Below are 26,553 nucleotides of genomic sequence, written 5' to 3'. Positions count from 1 at the left end.
TCTAACTACTATAAGTCCCGGCAAGCCCCGCGGCCACTTCCGCAGGCCACCTCGCGTCAGTCAGCCTCGAACTACGGATCCCGACGGACTCCGGGCGGCGCGTCACCCAGTCAGCTTCAGCCAATCGGCTTCGGACAAGTAGGAGGGGAGGGAGACGCAGTTGCAGACAAGATGGCGGCGGCGTCTGCACAGGGCGGGAGGACTGGTGGTGGCGGAGGCAGTAGTGGGGCCGGCGGTGGTCCCAACTGCGGGACAGGCAGTGGCCGCAGCGGCTTGTTGGACAAGGTGAGGAGCCGGTTCTTGGGAACAGCCGAAACCTGGGGAGGCCTGGGAGGCGGCGAGCCCACCTTCCCATCCCCGCCCCGCTTTTCTTCTGTGGCTTCTCAGCGGGTAGTCCTCGTCTGGCCCACCCTCGGAACCCTATCGGCGCTTGTAGCGCGGTCTCTTCACACCTCGAACCCTGGCTCTCTCCTCTTCAGGCCTTCTTTTCTTCTCGGTAGTGTGCCTGGTCCGTAACGCTGGCCACAGCAGCTTCTTAGGATAATTTCATTATTCCTGTATTCAATGCAGCCGTCACTTTTCCTCGGAGGTGCTGGGGGGGGGGGGCACAGTTGATGTGCCCATTTCACTGACGGGGAAAACAAGTCCGAAGGAATGAACGCAGCTGTTCGAAGTCAGTAGCCCCCAAACTCTCCACCACGACCACCACACTGGGTGCTGCTACAGATGCCAAGTGCTCCTTTACTTTTTGCTTACTGAAGTTTCTAGACGTTTTATCACGATACTCCGAATACTGAATTTACTTGGAGTATTTACTTACTGAGCTGACAGGAAGCCTCTAAGATTTTATCCCCCCTCCTTCACCCTTCACCCTCTTTTTACTCCTCTGCCTGTCACCAAGTGCAGTAAGTGACTTGGATTCATGAGCTTGCTGCCTGCTTTAGGTAGCCCCTTTCCCTCTCCGCCCATCCATCCATCCATTCTTTTTTTTTTTTTTTTTAATTGTGGTCCTAGCAACAGGGCTTAAAGGAAAAGAAAAAAGGGAAAACTGTTCCTTGGTTGGCCCTTCTTGCCCTTTGCAGAGCATCTTGGAAGAAACAGTTGCATGGAGATGTAGGTCCTAGTACTGGTTCTGCCTCTAACTAGCTGTGTGACCTTGAAACATGCTTGTTCTCCCTATGTCTGTTGCCTCATCTGTAAAATGAGGGGCTTAGCCTAAAGTACCCTTAGTCCCTTCCAGTTCTCTCATTGTAGGGCCCTGGGTTTGATGAAAAATGTTAAGCATGGGGCTATTAATATAGTAAGTAGGATTTTTTGCTGTAATGGAAAGCGGCTTTCAGACATCCTTGTTCCTAACTCATGATAGGTGCCTAAGAAACAAATATGTGATCATATTGAGGGGTTCAGATTCAGGTCGTTTTGCTTCTGTTTTGGGGTGTCATTGTTTTCGAATCACATGGTTCTCACACTCTTTAACCATTTTTAAGAGAGGGGAATGAGTTCTGGGGATTGGAATGGTAAAGTGCTCCAAAACATGTGAGAGTATTGGGAATTGATGTTTATTTTCATACATAAGTCCTGCCTTTCTGCTGATGAGCATCTCACAGCCTATGCTCATCCTGTCCCATTGACTGTTCTTGCTGTTCCCTCCCTTTGGATCATCACGAGCAAACGTTAAGCATGGGCATTCCTACTGAAGAGTATATGGCATCCTTGTATTGAAAGAACCTGGATTTGAGGATCATAAGCTATAGGCTTTGCTACTTTCAAACTGTATGAAGACTGGCAAGTCAGTTAACTTCACTAAGCTTACCTTCATCTGAAATAGTACGGTTTTGGGGAGAATCATATGAGGTGATATACATGAATGATATATGTAACACATGTTACATACACATGTGCAATGGGAGAGGAAAAAAATCAAGAATCCTACTGTCAGAAAGTACTCAGTATAGCTGATTATAGGACATAGAGGTACCCCAAATATTAAAAGTATTTGGTGTATTCAGGTGTGTGTTTTTTACAGAAATTGAAATGCAAGAGAGAATGATCCCTGAGATCTAATTGATAAGGGGTTGGGGGCCCCAGGGGAAGACCCCATGGCTGGGAGTGGAGCCGGGAACTTATTTTGGGAGAGAAGGATGGTATACTAGGTAAGAATGTGCTTGAGCAGACAGTGCCTGATGTTTCAGGTAGTGAGTTGACTGGACTGTTCTCTAAGAGACCTGTAGTGACATGAAGGTAGAATCAGATTGAAGAGGGCATGGATTGCTTGGAGTAGGAAGCTGTTGAAAGTTTTTGAGGCCATATAAAGTGGTTTTCAGAAAATTAGTTTGGAGAGGTATAAATTAAGAGCTTTCTAACAAGGCTTTACACCATATTAGTGTATAGGGTTTATTATAAAAAGACAAGTTTGAGTTCTAGTATAGCTCGTTAAAATCCACATGGCCTTGGGTAAGTTACATATTACTGAACTTAAATTTCCTCATGTAAATAATGTAGGTTCCCATATGTATTATGGGCTTGTGGTGAATATTAAATTGTACAATATTGGTGAAGTGTTCTTTGTGAACAGCTATAAAAATAGAATGACCAGGGGCGCCTGGGTGGCGCAGTCATTAAGCATCTGCCCTCGGCTCAGGGCGTGATCCCGGCGTTACGGGATCGAGCCCCACATCAGGCTCCTCCGCTATGAGCCTGCTTCTTCCTCTCCCACTCCCCCTGCTTGTGTTCCCTCTCTTGCTGGCTGTCTCTATCTTTGTCAAATAAATAAATAAATCTTAAAAAAAAAAAAAAATAGAATGACCAGGTGATGAGATCCCCAACTTGAGTAGCAGCAGTAGATGAAAGTCCTCACAAAGGAGCACTTGACAGAATTAACCAAGAAAGGAGGGATTTAGAGGATAGAAAATAAGATCTGTTTAGGTGCTTTTTCTTGGAAAACTTCATTTTAGCTTTGCTTCAAGTTGTTCCTCTGAATTCTCTAGCATTTATCACGCATGGGAATTAAGCTGTCACTTAATATGACTTACCATCTTATATTTTTCTACCAATTTGTATTTGTCCAGTTTCCCATACAAGGTCCTTACAGTTCTCTGAGGCAGTCAACACAGGATTAAGTACTTACAGCATTAAATTTAGCAGAGAAAAAAAGTGTCAGATCTGCCCCCTCGGTCTTCAGAAACTGCCTTAGAGAATGGTGCCTCTAACTGTCTGAAAACTGAAGGTACTGTGGAAGAGAAGATGGGGAAAATGTTATGCTCAGGGGAGCAGGATCTGAATGAATAGAGAAGCTTTTGCTCTGCAGGATTGAGAGGCTGTTACCTTACAATCTCTTTAATTTTATTTGTCTTGATTTTTTGGGAATGTTTTTATTTCCTGCAGCTGTAGTTTCACTTGCCATAAAGAAATGTAATAAAGAGATGCAAATGTGCTTCATTGTGCTTCTAGCTTTCCTGAAGCAGATGTGAATTTCTGCTCCTATGAAACTGACTTTGAGAACAAAGCAATTCTAGTTTCCTGAGATCTTAAAAATAGGTATGCAAATGTAATCTTCCAACCTCCATCACAAAATAACTTACATCATTGCAGTGAGTTATTTTGCCCAGAATACATCAAAGCATTCTGTTCTACATAGCAGGCTGTAAAGAAAATTGCTTGCTTAATTGTTTTAGCTATTAAAATTGACATGTGGTATTAAACCATGTTTTCCAGAACTATATCCAAGTCCTTTTAACCTTGTACATGGATTTCTGTCTCCTGGCTGGATTTGTTTAGGCTATTCAAATTGTTTTGGCTATAAAAATGTGATATTAAACTGTGTTTTTTAGAAAGTATTCAGACCCTTTAACTTCGTACCTGTTTAACTTCATTTCTGTCTCCTGGCTGGACTGTCATCCTGATTGTAAAGCAGAGCTTTTATATTTCAGTAGTTGAGAACACAGGCTCTGGAGCCAGCCTATCTACCTGGCTTTGAATCCTGGCTCTGCCGTTTAGCAGATGTGTATTCTTAGGCAAGTTCATAAATTTCTTTGTATCTTGATTTCCTCATCTGTACAGTGGGAATAATATTTACCTTAAAAGGTGTCTGGCATTATGTCTAGCACATAGTAGGCACTTAACAACAACAACAACAACAACAAAAATATATATATAGCTACTACTAACTAATTGGTTACTCTGGGCTTCAGCTTCCTTGGATACGTATTTTTTCCTGACATCATATAAAGACATCAGACTCCATTGGGGTTTTAGTTAAAAACACAGATTTCTGGACCTTATCCCAGACCTGAATCAGATTCTCTGGAGGTGGGACCTGGACAGCTGCATGTTTTTACACATGGCTATTTATTTATTTATTTCCTCTACATTTTAACAGTTACTTCCAGGTTAAGAACTATCTTAGATTACTTTTTAAATTCTTTCTGGTTCTGAAATATTAAAGCTTTTTGCTTGTTTTTGTTTGGTTTGTAACTCTTCTGCTAAATCAATAGTGGTTTCTCTAGAATGTTTATAATGAAGAGATTTTGAAATTCATCTGTTCCAGCATCCTCATTTTATAAACATGGACACAATTGAAGAGGGGAAGATGAAGCAATTTGCCCAAGATGAGACATTGAGTTAGTTACAGTTCAGAACCTGGCTTCTCAGTTCTTAATCCAGTGCTCTTAGTTTACTTAGTACATTGCCTCTCATACTGGAGCAGCCCATGTGCTAACTACTGCAGTAGTGGAAAGAGCATCTGTTTTAAGGTTGGAAGACCTAGGTTCAAGCTTTGTCTTTGTCACCCATCAACGATGTTTCCTTAGACAGGTCATGTGAGTTTTGCTCTCTTCGGTGGTATCTTAGCTTGCCAGATTTTTGGGTGGTATGCCTGAACCCTAATCCACCTCTGACAAAGAGTATGAACAGTTTTATGGCATTGCTGTAGTTTGTGTGTGTGTATGTGTTTAAGGAAACAAGGTACTGGTTTTTAACATTGTTTTGGAAACTAAACTAATAATATCTCAAAACTCATTTTTTACTTCATCAAAATTAAAAACTCTTGTGTCAAAGGATGCTATTAAGAAAGTGAAAAGATAGTCCATAGAATGAGAGAAAATATTTGCAAATCATATTTCTGGTAAATATCTAGTATCTAGACAATATAGAGAATCTTACAACCCAATAATAAAAAGACTGACTAAAAAAAAAAAATTAAATTTTTTTTTAAGTATACTTCATGGCCAGTGTGGAGCCCAATGCAGGGGCTTGAACTCATGACCCTGAGATCAAGACCTGAGCTGAAATCAAAGAGTTGAATGCTTAACCAACTGAGCCACCCAGGTGCCCCAAGGCAAACTAATTTTTAAAAGAATAAAGGATTTGAATGACATTTCTCCATACGAAGATATATAGATGACCAGTAAACACATGAAAAGATGCTCAGCATCATTTGTCATTAGAGAAATGCAAATCAAAACCACAGTGAGATACCACTGGGATGGCTATTATAATAATTTTAAAAAGAAAAGAAAAATAACCATTGTTAGGATGTGGAGAAATTGGAACCCTTCTGCATTTCTGGTGGGAACGTAAAATGATGCAGCCACCTTGGGAAAACAGTTTATCAGTTCCTCAGAAAGTTACACAAAGAATTACCATATGACTTAGCACACTGCACTCCTGGGTATAAACATAAGAGAATTGAAAATGTATGTCTATACATAAAAACTTGACCACAAATGATTATAGCAGCAGCATTCACAATAACCGAAAGGTAGAAGCAACCCAAGTGCCCAGAAGGTAGATTAGTGGTTGCTGGGGGCAGGGGATCGGGAATGACTTCTTATGGTTATGGGGTTGGTTTTTAGGGTGATGAAAATATTCTAGAATTAATGATGATGGTTTTACAACCTTGTGAAAATAATAAAAACCACTGAATTGTACATTTTTAAATGGTAAGTTTTATGGTATGTGGATTATATCTCAGTTTTAAAAACTCATTTCTTTTTGTCTTTACAGTGTTTTTGAAGTAACCTCTAAAGCTTCAAATTATTATTTTCTTAACCAGTCATTCACGATTATGTAACATAGTAATATCACAGATGTTAACAATCTCCATCTGCTCAGGTCCCTTTTTTAGCTGTTTCCTGCACCATTTCTCTGCTCTGATCTCTGTTTTGTCAAATTTCAATAATAGTTTTTTGTATTACTTGAACTTTCTTCAGTGGTATTTGACTCACTGATCACTTCTTTCTTGAAATGTTTTTTTATGTGGCTTCTAGAAGATCATTTGCCCCTGGTTTTCCTCCTCCTTCATTGGCCTCTGTCTTTATTGTCACTATTTTGTTTTCTTCCTGACCTGTAAATATTGGCAAACCCCTCTCCTCTATCTACACTCGTCCTAAGGAGACACCAGTGTCATGGCTTAAGTACCATCTGTAAATCGATGACTTCCACATTTGAATTTTCAACCTGGACCTGTCCTTTGAGCCTCAGACTTTTATGTCCAACTGCCTTCTTGCCCTGTTCACATGGATATCTAATAGGTATATTAGACTTAAATAGCCAGAGCCAGTCTACTTACCTCGTTTCTCTGGTGTTGCCACTCATAATTAACACATGATAATTTCTAACTTCTAACTTAACTCCAGATAAATATAGCTGATAATAAGCCACTATTGAGTAATTTTCTTTGCACTATTTCTTGGTCATTTTTATTTAAAAAAAAAAAGATTGAAAATTAAGTATGTTGCCAAGAGCTCTTTGAAATATCATGATATTTCTGAGTTCGGATCTAAATTTGGTGGTAGTGCCCATTCTCAAGACAGACACTATTTTCTCCCTAGATTGAACATCTTTTTTCTTATTTTGAATGTGTGCATATGGGTGGTAGGGATCCATATTTCCATCTCAAATAGTAATCTCACCTTTCAAGTCTGCTATCAGTTTTTATAATCTCTCTATTTTGGTTTAGAAAATTCTGAAATCAATAGAACTATAGAGTTTAAACATCTCAAACTCAGCATATACAAATGGGTATTTCTCCTCTTTGCATCTGTGTGCCTTTTCTTGGAAAATGACATGATAGCTCAGCTATCTGAGCCTGAATTTTTTATCCCCTTGCTGCTGCTCTTATTCAGGCCCTGCATCTAAATCAGTCCCCATCTGATGTATTTATCTCCATTGTTACTCCCCTCTAGACCATCTACCAGGTTGCTGCTAAAAATGGTTTTAAAAAAAAAGAAAGAAACATAAATTTGATTGTGTTGTTCCTCTGCTTGAGATATCTCTATTGCTTGCTTCAGAATAAAGTCCAGGCCCCTTAGCATAGTAAATAAGACTATCCAGGATATATTCCATCTGTCAAGTGCCTCATCTCCTATTACTTTTCCTCTTTTGCAGCTTATATCCCCTTTCTTTTTTCTTTTTTTTTTTTTTTAAAGATTTTTTTATTTATTTATGTGACAGAGAGACAGCCAGCGAGAGAGGGAACACAAGCAGGGGGAGTGGGAGAGGAAGAAGCAGGCTCCCAGCGGAGGAGCCTGATGTGGGACTCGATCCCGGAACGCCGGGATCACGCCCTGAGCCAAAGACTGACACTTAACGACTGAGCCACCCAGGCGCCCCTTATATCCCCTTTCTAAACTGGGAGAGCCCTTTCAAAGAAGGGAGAGAGAGAAAGTGTATTAGTTTTTCTTAGAGCCATACTCGGCTCTTTCTAAATCAGAGCAGGGTCCTGTTGGCACTGCTCACCTCTGATAGCCTTCATCTCTTCAGTGCGAATTGAATCTTTTGAGTCTTACTGCCCTTTTTCAAGCAAAGAAACTTTATGAAGCAGTTCATTGAGGTCTTTATCACTGCATAACTTCTGTTTTCACTTCTATTAAAATAAGAAAATAGAAGTGTTCATGCTGTTATTTCATACGCAAGACAATTTTGTATTACTGGACATACCCTTAATAACCAAGGATTTTGTCCTTTTTTGCCTTTAAGGCCAGAAGATGCATGGGGAACAGGAAAAGCCTGTAATCCTCAAATCAGTTAATTCAGAAAATGCCTTCCTGCACTATTTACATATGCTCAAGACCTGGATTGTGTTTAATATTCTTCCGAAGTCCTTAGAAGGTGGAGTTCTTAATGCCGTATCTGCAGTGAAATGTCTTCGTAGAACTACTTATTATTCAACTTTGCAGCAGAGACTCGTAACTGAAATGAGTCTTTAACTGGAATGGGTCTTTATAATGTTCTGTCAAAGCCATCGAATGTGTATTTTCTGTAACTTGATTAGCCATCTAGGTCTGGCAACAGGTATGCTGGTCTGATAAAGTGTTTGATGTCTTATGTTGGTACTAACAGGGAAGTGATATCTTTAAACTAGGGCTTTCCAAGCTATATTTTCAGTAAATTGCAGTGGGTTTTAAAGGGAGGGAAATGGAAAATTCAAATATGTTCTGTGGGTTTCGTTGGCATATTCAAGATTAAAATCTTTTTAAGATTTTTTGTTATAACTTATTAAATAGGAATCAAGATACTTTGTATGGCTATCACTTCACGGATTTGTGTCTTTATCTTTTGCTTTGATGACTGATAATTCCTTTCCTTGTACTTTGTGGGAAGCAGTGTGGAATAGTGAGAAAGAGAATGGGTTTTGCAATCATGAAAACTCAGTTGAGTCCTGGCTTTTCCGCTTCCTGGCTGTCACTTTGTGCAAATTTCTTAAACCCTCAGTGTCATCTCTAAAAGGAGGATATTAGTCAGTTTGAGCTGCTTTATCAAAAATGCCATAGATCGGGTAGCTTAAACAACTGAAAGTTGATTTCTCATGGTTCTGGAGCCTGGGAAGCCTGAGAGCAGGGTGCCAGCGTGGTTGGATTCTGGTAAGGGCCCTTCTACTGTTTGTGGACAGCCTTCTTGTATGCTCACGTGGTGGGAAGCAGAGAGTGTGGAAGCAAGTTCTTCTGCCTGAAGGCTGTACCCTCATGACCTAATTACTTCCCAAAGGGCCACCTCCTAATATATCTACAGTGAAATTAGAATTTCAACATCTGAACTTTAGGGGAGACATAAATGTTTGTCTATAGCAGATGGTAATTGTTCTTAATAGGGTTTTCATAAAGATTAAAGGTGATGGTGTATATAAACCATTTAGCTTAATACATAGGACAGATTTTGCACTCAGTAAGTAATAGCTATGGTTATAGCTTCCTTAAATTTTGTGGACAAGAATTGAGTGAGATTATTTCAGCTATGTATACATTTGTTAAGTTTAAACTTGAAAATTAACATTTTAGAAATCTTTTCCTTCTGTTTTTTCTTTATTAGAGTTCAGACATTTTAGTAAGTAGCTGTTGACACTGTATTATGTCCCTGATTCTGAAAACGTAAAAACGTGTACTCCCTGTTACTGAGGGAGATGTTATATAAATCCAGCTAACCATGATGCAGTATATTAGTTTTACATAATTAATAGCAACAACAGTAGCTAATTTTTAATAAGTACTTGTTGCGTACTAGGCATTTTGCTGTGTCTTATAATTACTGTAATTAATCCTCATACTAACGTGTAAAATGGATATCTTTATCGTCTTCATTTTACAATTGAGCAAACTAAGGCTGTAGAAAGATTAAATTATTTGCCCAATATCATTCATTAAATGGAATAGTGAGAATTAAAACACAAGTAGTTGGACTCCAAAGCTGTAGCCTTTAACCACTATATTGTGCTGCTTTGCATAATAAGGGCCCACCTTATTGGGTGAGGAAAGAGTGCATTTGCCTACGTCTGTTTGTAGTTGGTCTGAATTCAGTTAGGTTCTGGCTTGAATTATAGTATGTCTTTGAGAATAAGGCCACAAACAGAATCTGCCTTGCGGTTGAGTTCAGAGATTAAGACAAGTTAAAAACAAGTTTCTGTCCCTGAAGAAGGGCAGTTTTATGGTGAGCCATGTATTTGTAACTTAGCCCTAAGTAATTTTGTTGCCTTCACTATACTGGCTGTGTGACACTTAAAATTCTTGAACGCTAGTTTTCTAATTTGAAGGACATTGGTTTCCAGATTGAGGATCTGCTTAGGGCGTAACAGTGGTACTAACAGTTTAACAGTGGATGAGAATTGACCTGCAGAAGGGACATCATCTAGAAATTTTAGGTACACATCATAAAGAACTTTGTGTGAGTTCTTCCAGAAGGGAAAAAGCATTGTATGAAGGATCAGGAATCAGAATGGCTTTAGGAATCCCACAAACTGTTGAGAAAATGGAATAAAACTTGAAAATTTTTGAAGAGAACTTATTTGTCTTACTTAAGTGTGAGGGTAGAATAAAAAGACATTTTCAGATATGTAGTTTCAAAATTTATTTCCCATGTGCATCCTTAAGAAAGCCACTAGATAATGTGTTCACCAGATTAAGGGAGTAGTAAACCAAGAAAAGAGTAAAACATGGTGTCTAAGAAAAGGAGGTCCAGACCTTGAGGAGGTTAAGGGAAATAGTAAATAGTAGTAGTAAAGGGAAATTCCAGGGTGACAGCTATACAGCAGGCCTAGAAAGCAGTCCACCCAGATGAAAGCAGGTCAGGAGGCTCCAAGACCAGTTTCTCTAAAAAGGTGAAATTCACAGAATGCTGAATACTTTTGCACATATTGAAAGGGGATTTAAACAATTGGGAGAGAATTCAAAACTATACTGGTGATAAATACATTGATTAAAAACAACAACCGAAACAACAGTAGCTCCAAGGAAAACAAAAGCTATCAGGAAAGAAAAAGTGATCCAGTATGCTACATGATTCATCTGTGAATAGCATTTATAGTCGTAATGTACAGTTTGAATAATGATCTAGCCAAAATTAAGCTATTAATATAAGGCCACATCACTAGTGATCTGCTATGACTATATTAACAAGATGGTGGAGGAGGAGCAGAAAAAATTAATGTGTGTGTGGCGGGGGATGAAATGGCTAAATTTCCTCTTTCGTGGTGAGACGTCAATAGATTTAATGCCAAAAACTGAAAAATTGAGAAATCACAATGTAAACATTTTTTATAGAGATGAATATATTTTAACAAATCAAAAGGAGATAAACGTAGTGTCTTTTTCTGGGAAATGGGGTTGACAGTAGCAATGGTCTTAAAGTTAATACCTGTGATTGTTGATTGGGCATGTATACATGTATCTGTAATATGCAAGAGGGAATGTGGGAAAGAGGAGCTGTGTGAAGTTACAGCATCTGCTATATCTTAATTGGCAATATTGCCGGTATCAGGGATCCCCAAGACTACTTCATTCAGTGATTGACTAGAAGGACTCACAGGACTCAGTGGGTAGTTGTACTTGTGGGCAAGGTTTATTTCAGCATAGGAAAAAGATGCATAGGATGGAAGTCTGGAGGAAACCAAGTGCAAGACTCCAAGAGTCTTCTCCCAGTGGCGTCCCATAAGTTGTGCTTAATTCCTCCGGCAACAGTGATCTGACAGTACATGTGGAGTGTGGTCTGCCAAAGAAGCTCATTAGAAACCCAGTGCCCAGGTTTTTTACTGGAGGCTGGTTAAGTGTGCACCCTCTGCCTAGCCTGTGCCCAAATTCCAGACTCCTAGAAAGAAAACTGGTATTTAGCATAAACCACATTATTTATACAAACAGTTTAATAAGCACAATGAGCCACTCTTATCACTTAGGGAAAGTTTTATATCAGTGTAGGAGACTGTTTACCAGCCAACTTTCCAGTACCAGCCTTTGTAACAGGCCTTCCTAGGGAGGGCAGTCTCAAGCCTGTATTACCTCTTTTCTGCACAGAGCCTTTCTTTGTAATTTATACTGTGAGGTCCCACGTGAAAGAAGCCAACCTTTGCTTTGCCTTTTTATTACAAGAGGAAAGCAATTTGCACTTAAGTTGAGGAAGATAAGAGTGAGAGAAAAAAGTTTCTAAAATGCCCTGAATAGCAGTAGAGAGAAAATAGAAGAGTAGCATACATTTTAGTTGATGAGCAGTTTTGAGAATGACAGAAAATAAATCAGAAAAATAAGCGCCTAATGTGCATCCTCCTGCCCTTTTTCCAGATGTCTCTGTACTACATCAGAGACGCTGTTTCCTCTGAAATAGGCTAAAGGTTTTTTCATGCACCCGAAATGGATGATGCTCCCACCTCTTCAGAAATCGTATTATAAACTTTTTTTGGGAGTCAGTAGAAATGTTCCTGTGCCACTTACTGAAGATTGCTTCTAGGTACCAGACTGTGGAGGTAGAGTTAGACCTATTTCAGCACCTGCTGTAATGGCTTCTTCTGTGTTTATCCCCCAAAGTTGCTAAGAAATTAACCTCTTGAATTGTAAAGGCAAGTTTCTTTTCCGTAATGCCCTGCTGGTAGTAATGTGCGGCTTGAGTGTCTATGAGAATATGATTTTTCTTTTTGGAATGACTCCAAAATTTTTTAATGACTTTGTTTCACAAATAATTTGAATTGTGGATTGTGGCTGTACAAGTTCCTTTTGCTTGCTGTTATCAAAATGGAATTTTCTTAACAAAGTGTAAGTGAGCTGTTTAGTAGAAAGCCTATTAATTCCTTCTTGGTTCAATCTGTATTTTTAAAATTAGGTGTCAAGTTTGATTTGTAGGAGGAATCGATATTATAGCATGCTGCCACGAGTAATTTTCTCAAAGAGAATTCTTGTTTTTATGATACATGAAAGGGAACAAACCTTGATTGACTTTTTAATCCCTTGAAGTATGACTGTTGTAATTCGTGTTTTGTCACTCAACAAAATTCACAGAACAGTTTTTCTTTTTTGCGTAATAGTATATAGGATCCCAATTTTTAAAAAAGCAAGTTTGATGAATTCTATTTCTTTTTTTTTTTTTTAAAGATTTTATTTATTTATTCAACAGAGATAGAGACAGCCAGTGAGAGAGGAGAGAGGGAACACAAGCAGGGGGAGTGGGAGAGGAAGAAACAGGCTCATAGCGGAGGAGCCTGACGTGGGGCTCGATCCCAGAACGCCGGGATCACGCCCTGAGCCGAAGGCAGACGCTTAACCGCTGTGCCACCCAGGCGCCCCTGATGAATTCTATTTCTGCATTCCTTTATTATCTTCTCAGTTACTTTTTACAGGTATTCTGTCTCCTTATTTCCTGTATACAGTATCTCCGATCTTGCGCTCAGTCAGAAAGATAAATACGAATTTCTCTTCTCTGTCTTTAGGTAAAATCCATTCTCAAGCCAAGTGAATTTTGGATTGCCTGCTGGTTTGTAAATTTTATGAAATATGGTATTTGTTCACTTGATATAAAAAATTAGGAGTTGAGCACTATAAAAGGTTTATCAGATTATTTGTAGTACCCTGTTCCACTCAAGCTACGTTCATGTAATCATTTGCATTTGGGAACATTTTTTACTATATAAAATGTTCACGTGTTTAAAAATTTAAAAGGCATTCTTTTTAATTAAATAAAATGTAAAGTGCCTTGAAAAAAATAAAAATCAAAAAAGGCATACATTGAGAAGTGAGTCCTGCCCACGTCCCTCAACTTTCTCAGAATATCTGGGTGCACCAGTTTGTTTAACCAGTCTCCTATAGTTGAGTATTTGAGTTACCTTTTACATTAAAAACACTGCTGCAGTGAGTGGCCTTGTATGTTCATGTATATGCAGATACGGAAAAATTCCCAGAAGTGGAATCCAGATGCTAAATTGTCTTAGTATGTGTTGTACCATTTTGAATTTCTACCAACGATGTGTGAAACAGTCACTTGATTCTAACTACCACAGTATTGGGGAACCTTTCTGTACCTCTCTAGATGAGGGAAATTGAAATGGGGTTTGTCCAAAATCATATAACTAACTGATAATAGGACTTGATTTTTAATTCAAAATGTTCTTTCCAACAGACGACACTGGATTTGCTCTTTTCCTACAGTTAAATATATATAAAATATAAAAGTTGTTAGCTGACAAAGATGTATTAAAGGAGACCTTCCTCGTTATTTTAGTGTCTCAAAGTTCATGGATGTAAATTATCTAAGTTTTGTGGTCATAGAATGAAAGGATGTTCCCACATTTGGGTAAAATGAGGATGGAATGTGTGAGTTCACCCTGTAGTCTCCGTACCCCAGATAAATGTTCTGGTTTGGGGCTTATAGATTCAGCTTTCCAGCACGGAGACTGGCAGCATCATATGCATACCACCTGATTCCAGTGACCTAGTCTCCTTCAGCTTCCTTTTTAAGTGTTTGTCTTTTAGCTGTCCAACATCAGAGGACAAGGAGTAAATGTACGTATACTTGAAGATGCTCTTGTTAAGTAAAAATTCAGCCAAGTACATTTTAAAGATCTAATTGGCTTTAATAGTAGATTCATGAATTGGGCAGCATCCCATCCAGCAAGTAGAGGGAAGCTCCAAAAGGCTGCAGAAATGGAAAGATTTCTAAAGCTAGAGAGGGAGTAGACAAAAGGAAATTATTAGCGAAGAAGCCATTGTTCTAAGGAATGGAAGGGGTCTATCAGTGAATTTCCTAGGGCTGGCCAGGAAATTCCTCTGTTGACTGGTTAAAGGATATATTCCTTGGGGGTTGAAACTACAGTTAGGTTAGGTGCTAGGTCCTAGTTTACTGACTTGAGGTCTTAACCTAAGTGACACCATTTTGGGCCTGGGTGTGGGGAGGCAGGCATTTAAACACTAAAGGAAGTAGCTCGTTTGGGGCACCTGGGTCGCTCAGTTGTTAAGTGTCTGCCTTCAGCTCGGGTCATGATCCCAGGGTCCTGGGCTTGAGCTTCACATCGGGCCCTGTGCTCATTGGAGAGCCTGCTTCTCCCTCTCCAGCTCTGCTGCTCCCCCTGCTTATGCGCGCGCGCTCTCTCTTTCTCTGTCTCTCTGTCAAATAAATAAAATCTTTTTTTAAAAAAAGGAAGTAGTTTGTTTTACTTTAGTAAGATGCTGTGCCTCTTGATGCACAACTTTTTTATTTTACAGTGGAAGATTGATGATAAGCCTGTTAAAATTGACAAATGGGATGGATCAGCTGTGAAGAATTCTTTGGATGATTCTGCCAAAAAGGTATTTTCTTGAGGTGGAAGTCTGTTAGCATATATATAGCTTATGACACGTCTGCAGGATCTTTTTTTCTGTGACTTGGAATGACCGTAGTTGTTACTTTTAGGAATTGAGCCATAAAGCAGTTTCTGAAATCTTTACAGTAAATGTGGGGAACATGTGTTAAAATGTTAGCTACCTCAGGCTTCTGTCAAATTCTCTAATTTTTGAATTTTGTTTTGGGGGTTAATTAGCCTAGAACCAAGGGTTGAGTGAATATAGGACGTTCATCTCTCTATTTAAAAAAGGAAGAGGGGCACCTGGGTGGCTCACTCAGTTAAGCATCTGACTCTTCATTTTGGCTCAGGTCATGATCTCAGGGTTGTGAGATGGGGCCTCACCTCGGGCCTCACATTGGGCTCTGCACTGGGTGTGGAGCCTGCTTAAGAGTCTCTCTCTCTGCCCCTCCCCCCCTTCTCTCTTTAAAAGAAAAAAGTGAAAGGGGGACACTTTTAGCTTCATCCCAGGGAAAAAGTTGAGGATTAAAAAAATGTATAAAAAATTGATGAACTTTTTCTCTGGGATCATTGTGAATAGCTTGACTCTTTTTTTGCTTGGAGTGGTAAAATCCTGATTGGAGAGAGGTATTGGTAATTTATATGATTCTTAACATAACTTTTATCATGGAAATGAAGAATAAAAGCAGGTACTAGGAAGGATGCAATCCTGTGAGCTTGATTCCTTGTTCTTTTTACTAGGTACTTCTGGAAAAGTACAAATATGTGGAGAATTTTGGTCTGATTGACGGTCGCCTCACCATCTGTACCATCTCCTGTTTCTTCGCCATAGTCGCTTTGATTTGGGATTATATGCACCCCTTTCCAGAATCTAAGCCTGTTTTGGCTTTGTGTGTCATATCATATCCTTTATTTATGCTCAGGTTTGTTTTCTAGTGACTGTTTATCAGAATCTCTACTGATAATTCTCCCTGCTCCCTACAAAAAACAAACTTTGATTCCAGGGCCCGCTAATGTTAGAATTTAACATTATGAACTATGGGCCTCTGTAACTTTAGTTAGTAATTATCATTGAGATATGAGATTTATTGTGGTAATTTTATCTTTAATTCTGTTTAGTTATTACAGAGATCATTATAATCCGAGTGAGAGTGCCTAATAGCAAAACACACATTATAGCGAGACCCAGTTCTCATTTCTAGCCTACCACGTTCCCACTAGACATAGTCTGCTTCAAGATCATTCCAGGATATTAGGGAAGGATCAGATTTTGGAGGTTCAGGTTTCCTTGAAGCTGAAGGGCTGGACTGGGAGTTACTGAGCATGAGATAAAGGTGTGGCTTGTATAACATGGATTTAATTAAATCCTGTTCTGGAGCTTGAGAACCTGGGTTTGAAATCCAAGCTGTTTTGCAATCTTGTGAAAATAAGAAGTTAACGTACTGGAGACTGTTTGAATGCTACTCAGTTACAAATATGGGCAATACACATTCAGAATTAAAAAGATTAAATGAGACATTTTATAATGTTTGGTTATGTAATCTGCTCTCAGATTCTTTCCTTTTCCCTCTCCTTTTATAAAAGTAAATTCATGTTTGTTACCTGTCCACCTTGATTATTTCTCAAAAAGCTAAATACAAAGAATTTTTATTATACTATTACTATAATTATAAAAATTCTACTTGTTCATAGTAACAGTTTTCTTGTGGTCCCCACCACCTTCTCCCTACGTCAATCTGGACATACTGCACTTTTCTTTGTAACTTAAAAAAATATATTGGATGTCTTTTCATGTTGGAATATATGGGACTGCCTTATTCTTAATATCCACACAGTATTTTTGAGTGTCTGCTATGTGCCAGCACTGTACTAATTTAAAACAGATCATTTTGGTAGGCAGTTTACTCTTCTTAACAATGCTGCCACTACCTGAAATATTTCTGAAAAATGTGCTATGGGGATTTTTCTTCTAGCGAACCATTTAATGAAGCAGGCCCTGATTAAAAATGGTATTATCCAAATTGATCCCAAATCATAGTCCCAGAATTGGCACCTTGACTCCCTTTAGCAATCAGATAAATCATCCCAGTATGAATTTTTTCACTGTTAAGGCAGTTCCAAAGGCTGTAGGTTCTGGAGGCAGTTCCCAAAGGCGTTCCAAAGAGGTTTAAACCGAGGGCAACATTATTACAAATATATGGCCTCCCAAGGGAACTCCCATGATGAAATTTCATCTGTTTGGTGTTTAAAGCAAACATGATCTTGCTATTTTTATAATCATGTCAGTTTTACATATAATGGTAATGACTTCTCTGTGCTAGACACTAAATATATATATATGGATGGATGAAAAGTAAAATAGCCAAATTTTCAGTATTTTTGCAGCAAGGTGAAACTGTCTCCTCTAGGATTATCATTGTGAAAGTTTTCATAGCCCTTGCTTGTCAGTTTGTGTTATTTCTTTCGTGTGTGTCGTGTTTGTGTGTTTTCTCCTTAACTTAGTCTGAACCTATTTTGTGATGATGGGGATCCTGACCATTTATACCTCATATAAGGAGAAGAGCATCTTTCTTGTGGCCCACAGGAAAGATCCTACAGGAATGGATCCTGATGATATTTGGCAGCTGTCCTCCAGTCTCAAACGGTATGACTATCCTCATAGATCCTTAAATCCTGCTGTTGGATTTTCTTTGGGAGTCGAGTCATTTTCAACAACAGACTGTTTTATTGTATGCTTACTCCATGCAGGTTATAGTGCTGGTCATGTAAAACTAAGTAAGGGGTGTGAGTGGTCTAGGTTTTTCTTAGCATTGCACTTCTGAGATTGTATTATCACAGAAGTGCTCTGAGGATAAACTGTGGAAGAAAGAACGTTGGTGGAAGGATGAAGAATGAGTCTCTCTCTGGCCAATAAATGGAACCAGTTAGAGTACAGAACTATGAAGGCCAAAGGTGTGAAATGAGTTATCATGGAGGAACCCCATTTGCTTCTGTGTCTCCTGTGATCTTGACTGCAGTCTGTGCAATCAGGAATTTTTGCAGCAAAGCACTGGGCAACTCAGAGAAGCATATTTCAGTGTTTCTGACCAGCCGTGGGTATAACTTCATGCAGGTGACACCTGAGGTCTTTTTAGGTATCCAGAGCTGGGTTTAAATTCCAGTTCATCTCTCTATAGCGGTCTGTCTTCCAGTATATCATGTAAACTGTTGGAGCTTTAGTCAAAACTGGATCGAGAATGACTCATAGAGTTGTCGGGAAGATGGCCAGCTGGTATATATACCAAATGTAAAAATAGCGAACGTCTGTGGAGCATTAACCTTATACTGGGTATCATGCCAAGTGCATTATCTCATTCAAAACTTAGAACAACCCATTTTATAGATAAGAACACAGACCCAAAGGGTTTAATTAATTCTTCCAGGGTCCTGGAGCCCAAAAGTGGGTTCTAGCAGGTGTTCCAGCCCACGTCTGAGTCCAGACCTCACGCTCTTAGTTACCATCCTAAAGACACATGGGATAGGTCCTAGCACATAGTAGGCTCTTAAGTTGCAGGTACAGTTATGCACATATACAAAGGTAAGTATAGCATCAGCACCAAACAGCCTCTGTCATTTCCAGCTTGTGGAGATGCCTATGAGGAGGAGCAGAATGTCCTTCTGGGTTTCCAGCTTAGTTCTCCTGGCAGGTTTCCCAGCTGCCTTTTGACCTCAGCCGTCATGAATCTGTACTTTGTGCCAGGCCCCAGAACAGAGTTGCAGAATTCTAGACCCTAGCAACATCTTGATTTCTTTATTTTCATTCATACGTTCCATTTCATTCATATGTACATTCATACACACAGTGTGGTTTTTTTTTTAAGATTTTATTTATTTGAGAGAGAGCAGAGTGAGAGAAGGAGCAGGGAGGAGAGGGAACCCCCCTGAGCAGGGAGCCCAACATGGGGCTCGATCCCAGGAGCCCGGAATCATGACCTGCGCCGAAGGCAGACGCTTAACCAACTGAGCCACCCAGGTGCCCCTGCATGGTGTATTTTTTTTTAACAGCTTTATTGAGGTATAGTTCATATACCGTACAGTTCGCACAAAGTGTACAGGTCAGTGGTTTCCAGTGTGTTTACAGATACTGCAACCATCACCACAGCCAACTTTAGAACATTTTCATCATTTCAAAAAGAAACCCGGTACCCTTTATCTATCCTCTCCCTATCCACCATCCCCCACCCCATTTCCTCAGTCTTAAGTCACCACTGATCTACTTTCCGTCTCTATAGATTCTCTGTTCTGGACATTTCATGTGAATGGAATCGTAGAATATATGGTCTTTTGTGACTGGCTTCTTTCACTTAGCATGATGTTTCCAAGGTTCATCCGTGGTGTGGCATGTATCAATATTTCATTTCTTTTTATGCCAAATATTCCATTACATGGCTATATCACATTTTGTTTGTCCATTTATTAGTTGATGGACATTTGAGTTGTTTCAACCTTTTGGCTGTTGTGAATACTGTTACCGTAAATAATCACATACAAGTTTTTGTGTGGATGTACGTTTTCATTTCTCAGGTAATGTCCTAGGACAGGAATTGCTGGGGCATATGGTAACTCTTTTTTTTTTTTTTTAAAGATTTATTTATTTATTTGAGAGAGAGAGAGAGAGAAAGTGCACACACACACACACAGGGGGAGAGGAGGAGGGACCGAGGGAGAGGGAGAGAGAATCTCAAACAGACTGCGCCAAGTGCGAAGCCTGACGCGGGATTTGATCTCATGACCCTGAAATCATGACCTGAGCCAAAATCAAAAGGTGGGTGCTTAACTGACTGAGCCACCCAGGTGCCCCATATGGTAACTCTTTTTAATTGCTTGAGGAGTTGCCAGACTGTTTTCCAAAACAGCTGTACCATTTTCAATCCCTCTAGCAGTGTACAAGGATTCTGATTTTTCCTCGTTCTTCCTGATTTTTACCAGCTGCCACATCATTGTTCCTGTGGCGAGGAAATATGCCATCCCCGTTCCTTCTCCTTGCAGTTAAATACAGATTCACTTCTCTTTCCTTGAAGATAGCTCCTGGCTCATTGGCACTCTCTCTAACATAGCTCCTTTTGGAAGTCTTGGTGATTTCATTATCCATATAGATGATGGATTCCAGTTCTCTGGCTTTTCCTCTGATCATCTTGTTTTCTACTATGTCTTAAACACTTACTTCCTGGACATATCCTAGACTTTGCTGATAACTAATTACCTTCAATAATTTCAGTTTTGAGTATCCCACTCTCTGATCATTGCTTCCGCTTTTTCTGGTTCTCTTGTCCAGTGGTTCTTCAGCACTAATGGCATCTTGGATCCACTGAGCCTTCCAACTTTTCATTGTCCCTTTTCTCCTTCATTGTCTCATTTCTTCCTTACCCAATTTAGATTCCATGGCATTTCTGTAGTCTAGTTACTCTCACCGTCCTAGAACATCTTTCATACCTTCTCCTCTGTCCTCAAACCTACCCTCCTCTCCCATCTTTATTCTCAGCTTCTTTTGTTGCTGAGAAGATCGAAGCAGGCAGAAGTCTCCCACCATTACCTGCTTGCAGTGCTCTTCAGAATGTTTCTTCCTGAGTTCCTGTCTACAGCCTTCTGTCCATTTGTCTATAGATTCTCTCCCTTCTCATTTATTCGATGTTTCCTTCTCTGCTGGATCATTCCTTGTGGCATACAGACATGCTGTCATTTCTCCCATCTAAAAAAATTGGTTTTGTTCCTGTTATTCTCACATGGTCTTATTTCCCTACCCCCTTTTCTTCTCTCACTATCTCTTGGATCTGCTTGTCTTTATTTCTCTTTTCTCATCTTACTCGACCAGCATTTCATAGTGGATCACTTGCTCCTTGTTATACTTGTCTTTTTTTTAAACTAGATTTCTAAGATACCATAATCTTTTTCTTTTTTTTAAGATTTTATTTATTTATTTGACAGAGAGAGAGACAGCCAGCGAGAGAGGGAACACAAGCAGGGGGAGTGGGAGAGGAAGAAGCAGGCTCCTAGCAGAGCAGGGAGCCCGATGCGGGCCTTGATTCCAGGACCCCGGGATCTCGCCCTGAGCCGAAGGCAGACAACTGAGCCACCCAGGCGCCCCTAAGATACCATAATCTTCTAATTTTCTTCTTAACGTCTGCTTTTTAGTCTCCTTTGTGATGCCTCTAAATTTGAAATGCCACTGGGGCTTGTTCCTAGCCCCTCTTCTCTATCTGTATTCACTCTGTAGGTGTAATCTTATCTAGACTTTCAAGCCTTGAAGTACCATCTATATGATGAAGATCTCTGAGTCTGTATTTTCATCCTAGACCTGTGTCCTGAGCTCCCAGGTATATTCCAGTTTCCTGTTTGACATTGGATCCTAATAAGCATTTCAAAATGAATATATTCAAAATCTAACTCTGCTGTCCCTCATCCAAACCTGCGTTCCCCCCAGTTTCCCCCATCTCAATAAATGGCACTTCCATCCTTCTAGTTACTCAGGCCGGAGCTCAGTCATTTCGACTGCTCTCTCAGTCGTTCCAGTAGTCTGTCAGCAAATCCCATCAGCTCTGCCTTCTAAATATATCAGTCTGACCACTTGCATGTCTTCTGCTACCTCAGCTGTCAGTTAGGTTACTGTAATAATGTCCTCGTGGAGGATGAGCTGCTCCACAGCTGTTCTCCCTGCCCATAGTCTATTTCCAGTACAGCAGGCAGAGTGATCTTTTTAGAGCGGAAGGCAGATCAGCTCAGTTCTCCGCTCCAAACCCTGTCACTCTGAGAAAAATCTAAATCCTAGGCCTAGCTTAGAAGTCCATACTCATCTGTTCTCTGCACCCCACACACATAATGCACACACCCCTTAGCCCCCGTGGCTTCCTCCTCTCTCATAGCATTCCGTTCTTCAGACATTCCACGCATGTAATTGCCGTAGGGCCATTGTATTTGCTATGAACCCTGCTTGGATTATTCTTTTTCCAGATAGCTTGCTCTTCTCTTCTTCAGGGCTCTGCTCAGATATCTGCTTAGTGAACCCTTTCCTGCCTACTGTATTAAAAACCTCATATTTTGTATTTTATTATTGGTTCTTTCATATACACTAAAGTAAAAGTCTCAGAAGGCAGAGTTTTGTCTCTTATATTCACTGCTGTATATCCTTAGCGTCTGAAACTGCCTGACATGTATAGTTAGGACTGAATAAATATTATATAATTATTTTATAATAATATGTTATATTTTTCTGAAGATACTTTGGATGTAATAATTATATGTTGTGTAATTATATAAGTCGTATACTACATAATATAAAATAAATACTAATTAAAGTGCATCAGATCACAAATCATCAGATCATATCCTACCATCAGAACCATGGAACTGCCAGTGGAACTGGGCCTAAAAGTTCCGAGATTACTGTGAAATCAATTAACAGCAGTTGGCTGGAGTTAGAGAAAAATTTTGAGGTGTTGAAAATAGTTTAAGGACTTGCACTCATAGCTATCCAGGTTGGGAATAACTGGCTAGACAACAAATTTTTTTTAATATGGTTGACACATGTCGTTACATTAATTTCAGGTGTGCAACATTGTGATTTAGCAGCTCTGTAGTTAGCTCACCACAAGTGTGGCTACCCTCTGTCCCCATGCAGTGCTGTTACAGTACATTGACTGTACTTCCTATTTTTTACCCCTGTGACATATTCATTCTGTAACTAGAAGCTTGTATCTCCCACTCCCCTTCACCCACTTTGCCCATCCCCCCAGCCACCTCCTCTCTGACCACCATCAGTTTGTTCTGTGTATTTACAGGTCTGATTCTGCTTTTTGTTTGTCAATTCATTTGTTTTGTTTTTTAGACTCCACATATAATTGTGGTATTTCTCTTTCTCTGGCTTATTTAATTTAGCAGAATACCCTCTAGGTCCATCCATGTTGTCTGTCACAAATGACAAAATCTCATCCCTTTTTGTGACTGTGTAATATTTCATTGTATATATATACACCACACCTTTTGTATTAATTTATTGATGGACACAGTATCTGAGTTGACACTGCTTCCATATCTTGGCTATTGTAAATAATGCTGCAGTAAATATAGGGGTATATGTATCTTTTCAAATTAGCGTTTTCGTTTTCTTTGGGTAAATACCCAGTAGTGGAATTACTAGATCATATGGTAATTCTGTTTTTAATTGTTTGAAGAACTTTCATACTGTTTTCCAGAGTGGCTGCACCAATGTACATTCCCACCAACAGTCCAGAATGTTCCTTTTTCTCCACATCCTTACCAGCACTTGTTATTTCTTAGTAATTTATTGAGCTATGATTTTTTGAGCACTGGTTAATAATAGGCACCGTTTTAACCGTGACAGTGATCCTGAGAACTAGGTGGTAGTTTTCCTGTTTTACACGTGCAGAAGCAGAGGCTCCAGCAGTTGCTTCCTCTAAAGGTAGTAACAGCTTGACAAACCACCGAATGTGCCCTAATTAAATGGAGACAGAAACAAACAGGTCACAGTCAGGGGGAGGAACATTAGCCTGCCAGAGGTTGATTTTTATAAACCCTCTTGAATGGTTGGAGGTAGCAAAGGCCTTCGAGATACCTTAAGGCATAGGTAAAGAATCTCTGGAATTCATGTAGTAAAAGGAATCTCTGGCCTGGAAAAGGGGTAGAACCTGGAACTAGATTGATGACAGGGAACAAGGACTCAGCAGCCTGGAATTGGTGAACAACTGTGGAAAACAAAGGTTCTTCATTTATTCATAAAAATTTGTCTCCCAAGTGCCAAGGTAGGAATAGAAAACAAATAAAACAAATTCTTGTCCTCAGGAATCTCTGAGTTTAGTGAAGATCACAGATACATAAACATCATTTCAGGAGCTAATTTGATTGACAGCCTGGGAGCCTAGCAGTAGACCCGGCATATGAGTTGACAGCGGGCGGCGGTGCAGTGTATGACAAAGGAGAGACATCTGACCCAGTTTGGGAAGGGTATCCCAGAAAAGTTTATGCCCTGATATTAACAAATGGAACTAGTCAGGTGAGATTGGAGAGAAGTGTCTGCTAGGCAGACCATTTTAGCGTAACAAGTGTAAAGTTCAGAGGTAAGAGAAGGTGGTCCATATAACTTAACAGTCTCTGACAAGGTAAAGGAGGTACACAGTAAATAAGGCAGACATGACAATACCTACGAATCAGAACTTGTGTCTTGAAGGCAATTAGGAACCCCTGGATTTTTTTTTTTTAAGGATAGACCTGTGTGTTACCCGTATCACCAGTAGCCAGCTCAGCCCTATTCTTCAAAAACACTTGATGCTGTAGTGTTACTAGTTGAATCTCTCTGTTTGGTTTTTTATTTATTATCTTTGCTTAGGTTCGATGACAAATACACTCTGAAGTTGACCTTCATCAGTGGAAGAACAAAGCAGCAGCGAGAGGCCGAGTTCACCAAGTCCATTGCTAAGTTTTTTGACCACAGCGGGACACTGGTCATGGATGCATACGAGCCTGAAATATCCAGGCTCCATGACAGTCTTGCCACAGAAAGAAAAATAAAATAGCCAGTTCTAAAAGCAGCCATCTTTGCTGGATCATGCTGAATTTCGGGGTAAGGGAGAAGGAAACAGAACTTAAAAAGGATAAAGTAAGATATGTTAAAAATGTCCCTGTTTTGTCCTGAAATTTTAGTCCATTCTGGATAAATAGGATTTTCTAGTTCAGATATGAGAAGTTGTAGCTCTGATATCTAGCTTTAGCCTTGGTCTGCTGATTGCGTTGTTTTGCTTCGCTTTTCTGGAAAAGCATTTTTGCTAGCAGCCATACAGACTTCCTCCTTCATACCTAGCAGTACTTTATATCATATAGCTTTGTGCCATGCAGCATTTGAAGACTCAGTTTTTAAAATTGTTAACCTGTGGCTTACTTTATTGTGTTAATTCCTATTTCAACAGCTGTTTCCCTTAATTCAGGATACAACTTCTTGTGTATGACAGCTTTCCTTCACACACCATTTTTGTGGGTGTGTGTATATCCGACCTGGGAATAATTGGGAAAAAACACAGCTTTTTAATTTGTTTAAAACAGACCTTCTGCCTGTTACATTTTGTGCTCTTAACCAATTAAAGAAGCCAGTGGCATTTTTAATTTTATACTGTCTATGTTTTCCACTAGTATATCCCTGTTGATTTGTTCGTGCCCTTTATTAACTGCCATTTTCTAAAATTTTTTTCAATAAAAGGAAAGAAGATGTGAAAAAATGGAGTCATAGTCTTGATGGAAGAAACAGCAGCAAGTGCTAACAGTCTTACTATGATAGGTTCCTTTTGTTTTTAGGCTGTTTTACTCTAAAACCTGTGCGAACCCGTATGTGAAGAACTGATAACAGTTATGACACTCAGTACTTTGTGGCAGCCAGTGTTCCAAGTGCTTGACACCTGTTAGCTCACTGACGCTCACAACGGTCCTAAGAAGTGGGTGCTATTATTATATCCATTTTATAGATGAGGAAAGTGATGCACAAAAGTTGAATAATTTGTCACATAGCTGGTGTCAAACTGGGATTTAAACCTGGTTTGTCTGGCTCCAGAGTTGCGAGTTGACATCTTTTCTAGTATTTTCCCACTGTAGTCAGAGAAGGACTGGGCACTTGCCCAGATCCTGTAACCTATGGGAATATCGTCCCTCTAGCTTACAAAAGTACGATTCCAGCAGAGCCTAGTACCTAAAACTACGTTCAGTTTATAAGAAATTAATGCTTTTTTTCCTATGGGAATGTTGCCCTATCTAGTGCCACACACTGGGGGATTATGAAACATCACTGGATGGGGAGTTGAAGCCTTGGATTCTGTACTCTTATAAACCTTGAATAAGTCATGTAATTCTGTGAGCTCCTAGTTTCCTTTTTTTCTTCTTTTTCTTTTTAAGGTGATAATCCTGTTCTGTCCGCTACTCGGAGCTTTCAAAAGTGTATAATTAGATAATTGTATTTTTACAACGAAGGAGTTTCTTTTAGACAGGGGTGTCCCAGGGCTTGTAGGTGTAAGGAATAATCCTCTCCATGATGAATCCTTTGAGTTCTGTCATACCAGGTGTGCCTTCTTCTTTACTTCACAAACACATGTCTTCTCCTCCTTCTTCTTCTTCTCTCTCTCTTTTTTTTTTTTTTTTTTTTTTTAAGATTTTACTTATTTGAGAGAGAGAGAGAGTGAGCGAGAGCACAAGAGCAGGGGAAGGGAGAAGCAAACTCCCCTCTGAGCAGGGAGCCCAACTCGGGGCTCGATCCCAGGACCCTGGGGTCATGACCTGAGCCGAAGGCAGATGCTTAACCAACTGAGCCACCACGTGCCCCTAACTTAATGTTTCTTAGGTACTTTCGCTATCAGTATATATAGGTCAAACTCACTTTTAATAGCTACGTAATATACCATACCAGTATAAATGTTTTAAATTAAACTGTTTTCCTATTGGAAGATATGTTTGCTTTCTAGTTTATCACTATCACAAGGGAGGAGTAGGTTTGGGGG

At 39.7% G+C, this 26,553-nt stretch overlaps 1 protein-coding gene across 1 annotated transcript; it reads left to right on the top strand.

The window, feature by feature from the left end:
• The first annotated feature begins 133 nt into the window (after positions 1–133).
• Positions 134–25,176, top strand: SPCS2 (signal peptidase complex subunit 2). The gene is made up of 5 exons (XM_026518107.4): positions 134–285; positions 14,949–15,032; positions 15,767–15,927; positions 17,535–17,669; positions 24,405–25,176. Exons 1-5 carry the CDS (start codon positions 172–174, stop codon positions 24,589–24,591), a joined length of 681 nt encoding a protein of 226 aa, XP_026373892.1. The 5' UTR covers positions 134–171; the 3' UTR covers positions 24,592–25,176.
• The last annotated feature ends 1,377 nt before the right edge of the window (positions 25,177–26,553 follow it).

Source organism: Ursus arctos, unplaced genomic scaffold (assembly GCF_023065955.2).
Source record: "Ursus arctos isolate Adak ecotype North America unplaced genomic scaffold, UrsArc2.0 scaffold_22, whole genome shotgun sequence".
NCBI classification, from domain to species: domain Eukaryota; kingdom Metazoa; phylum Chordata; class Mammalia; order Carnivora; family Ursidae; genus Ursus; species Ursus arctos.
Note: the sequence above shows the minus strand (reverse complement) of the source record. Positions and strands in the feature narration are given on the sequence as shown.

What these genes read in the sequence shown, in the direction of transcription:
- SPCS2 (XM_026518107.4), top strand. Translation starts at nt 172, where the DNA reads ATGGCGGCGGCGTCTGCACAGGGCGGGAGGACTGGTGGTGGCGGAGGC. An exon ending in GCAGCGGCTTGTTGGACAAG is followed by an intron (nt 286 to 14,948) that starts GTGAGGAGCCGG and finishes TTTATTTTACAG; the next exon opens with TGGAAGATTGATGATAAGCC. An exon ending in CTGTCCTCCAGTCTCAAACG is followed by an intron (nt 17,670 to 24,404) that starts GTATGACTATCC and finishes ATCTTTGCTTAG; the next exon opens with GTTCGATGACAAATACACTC.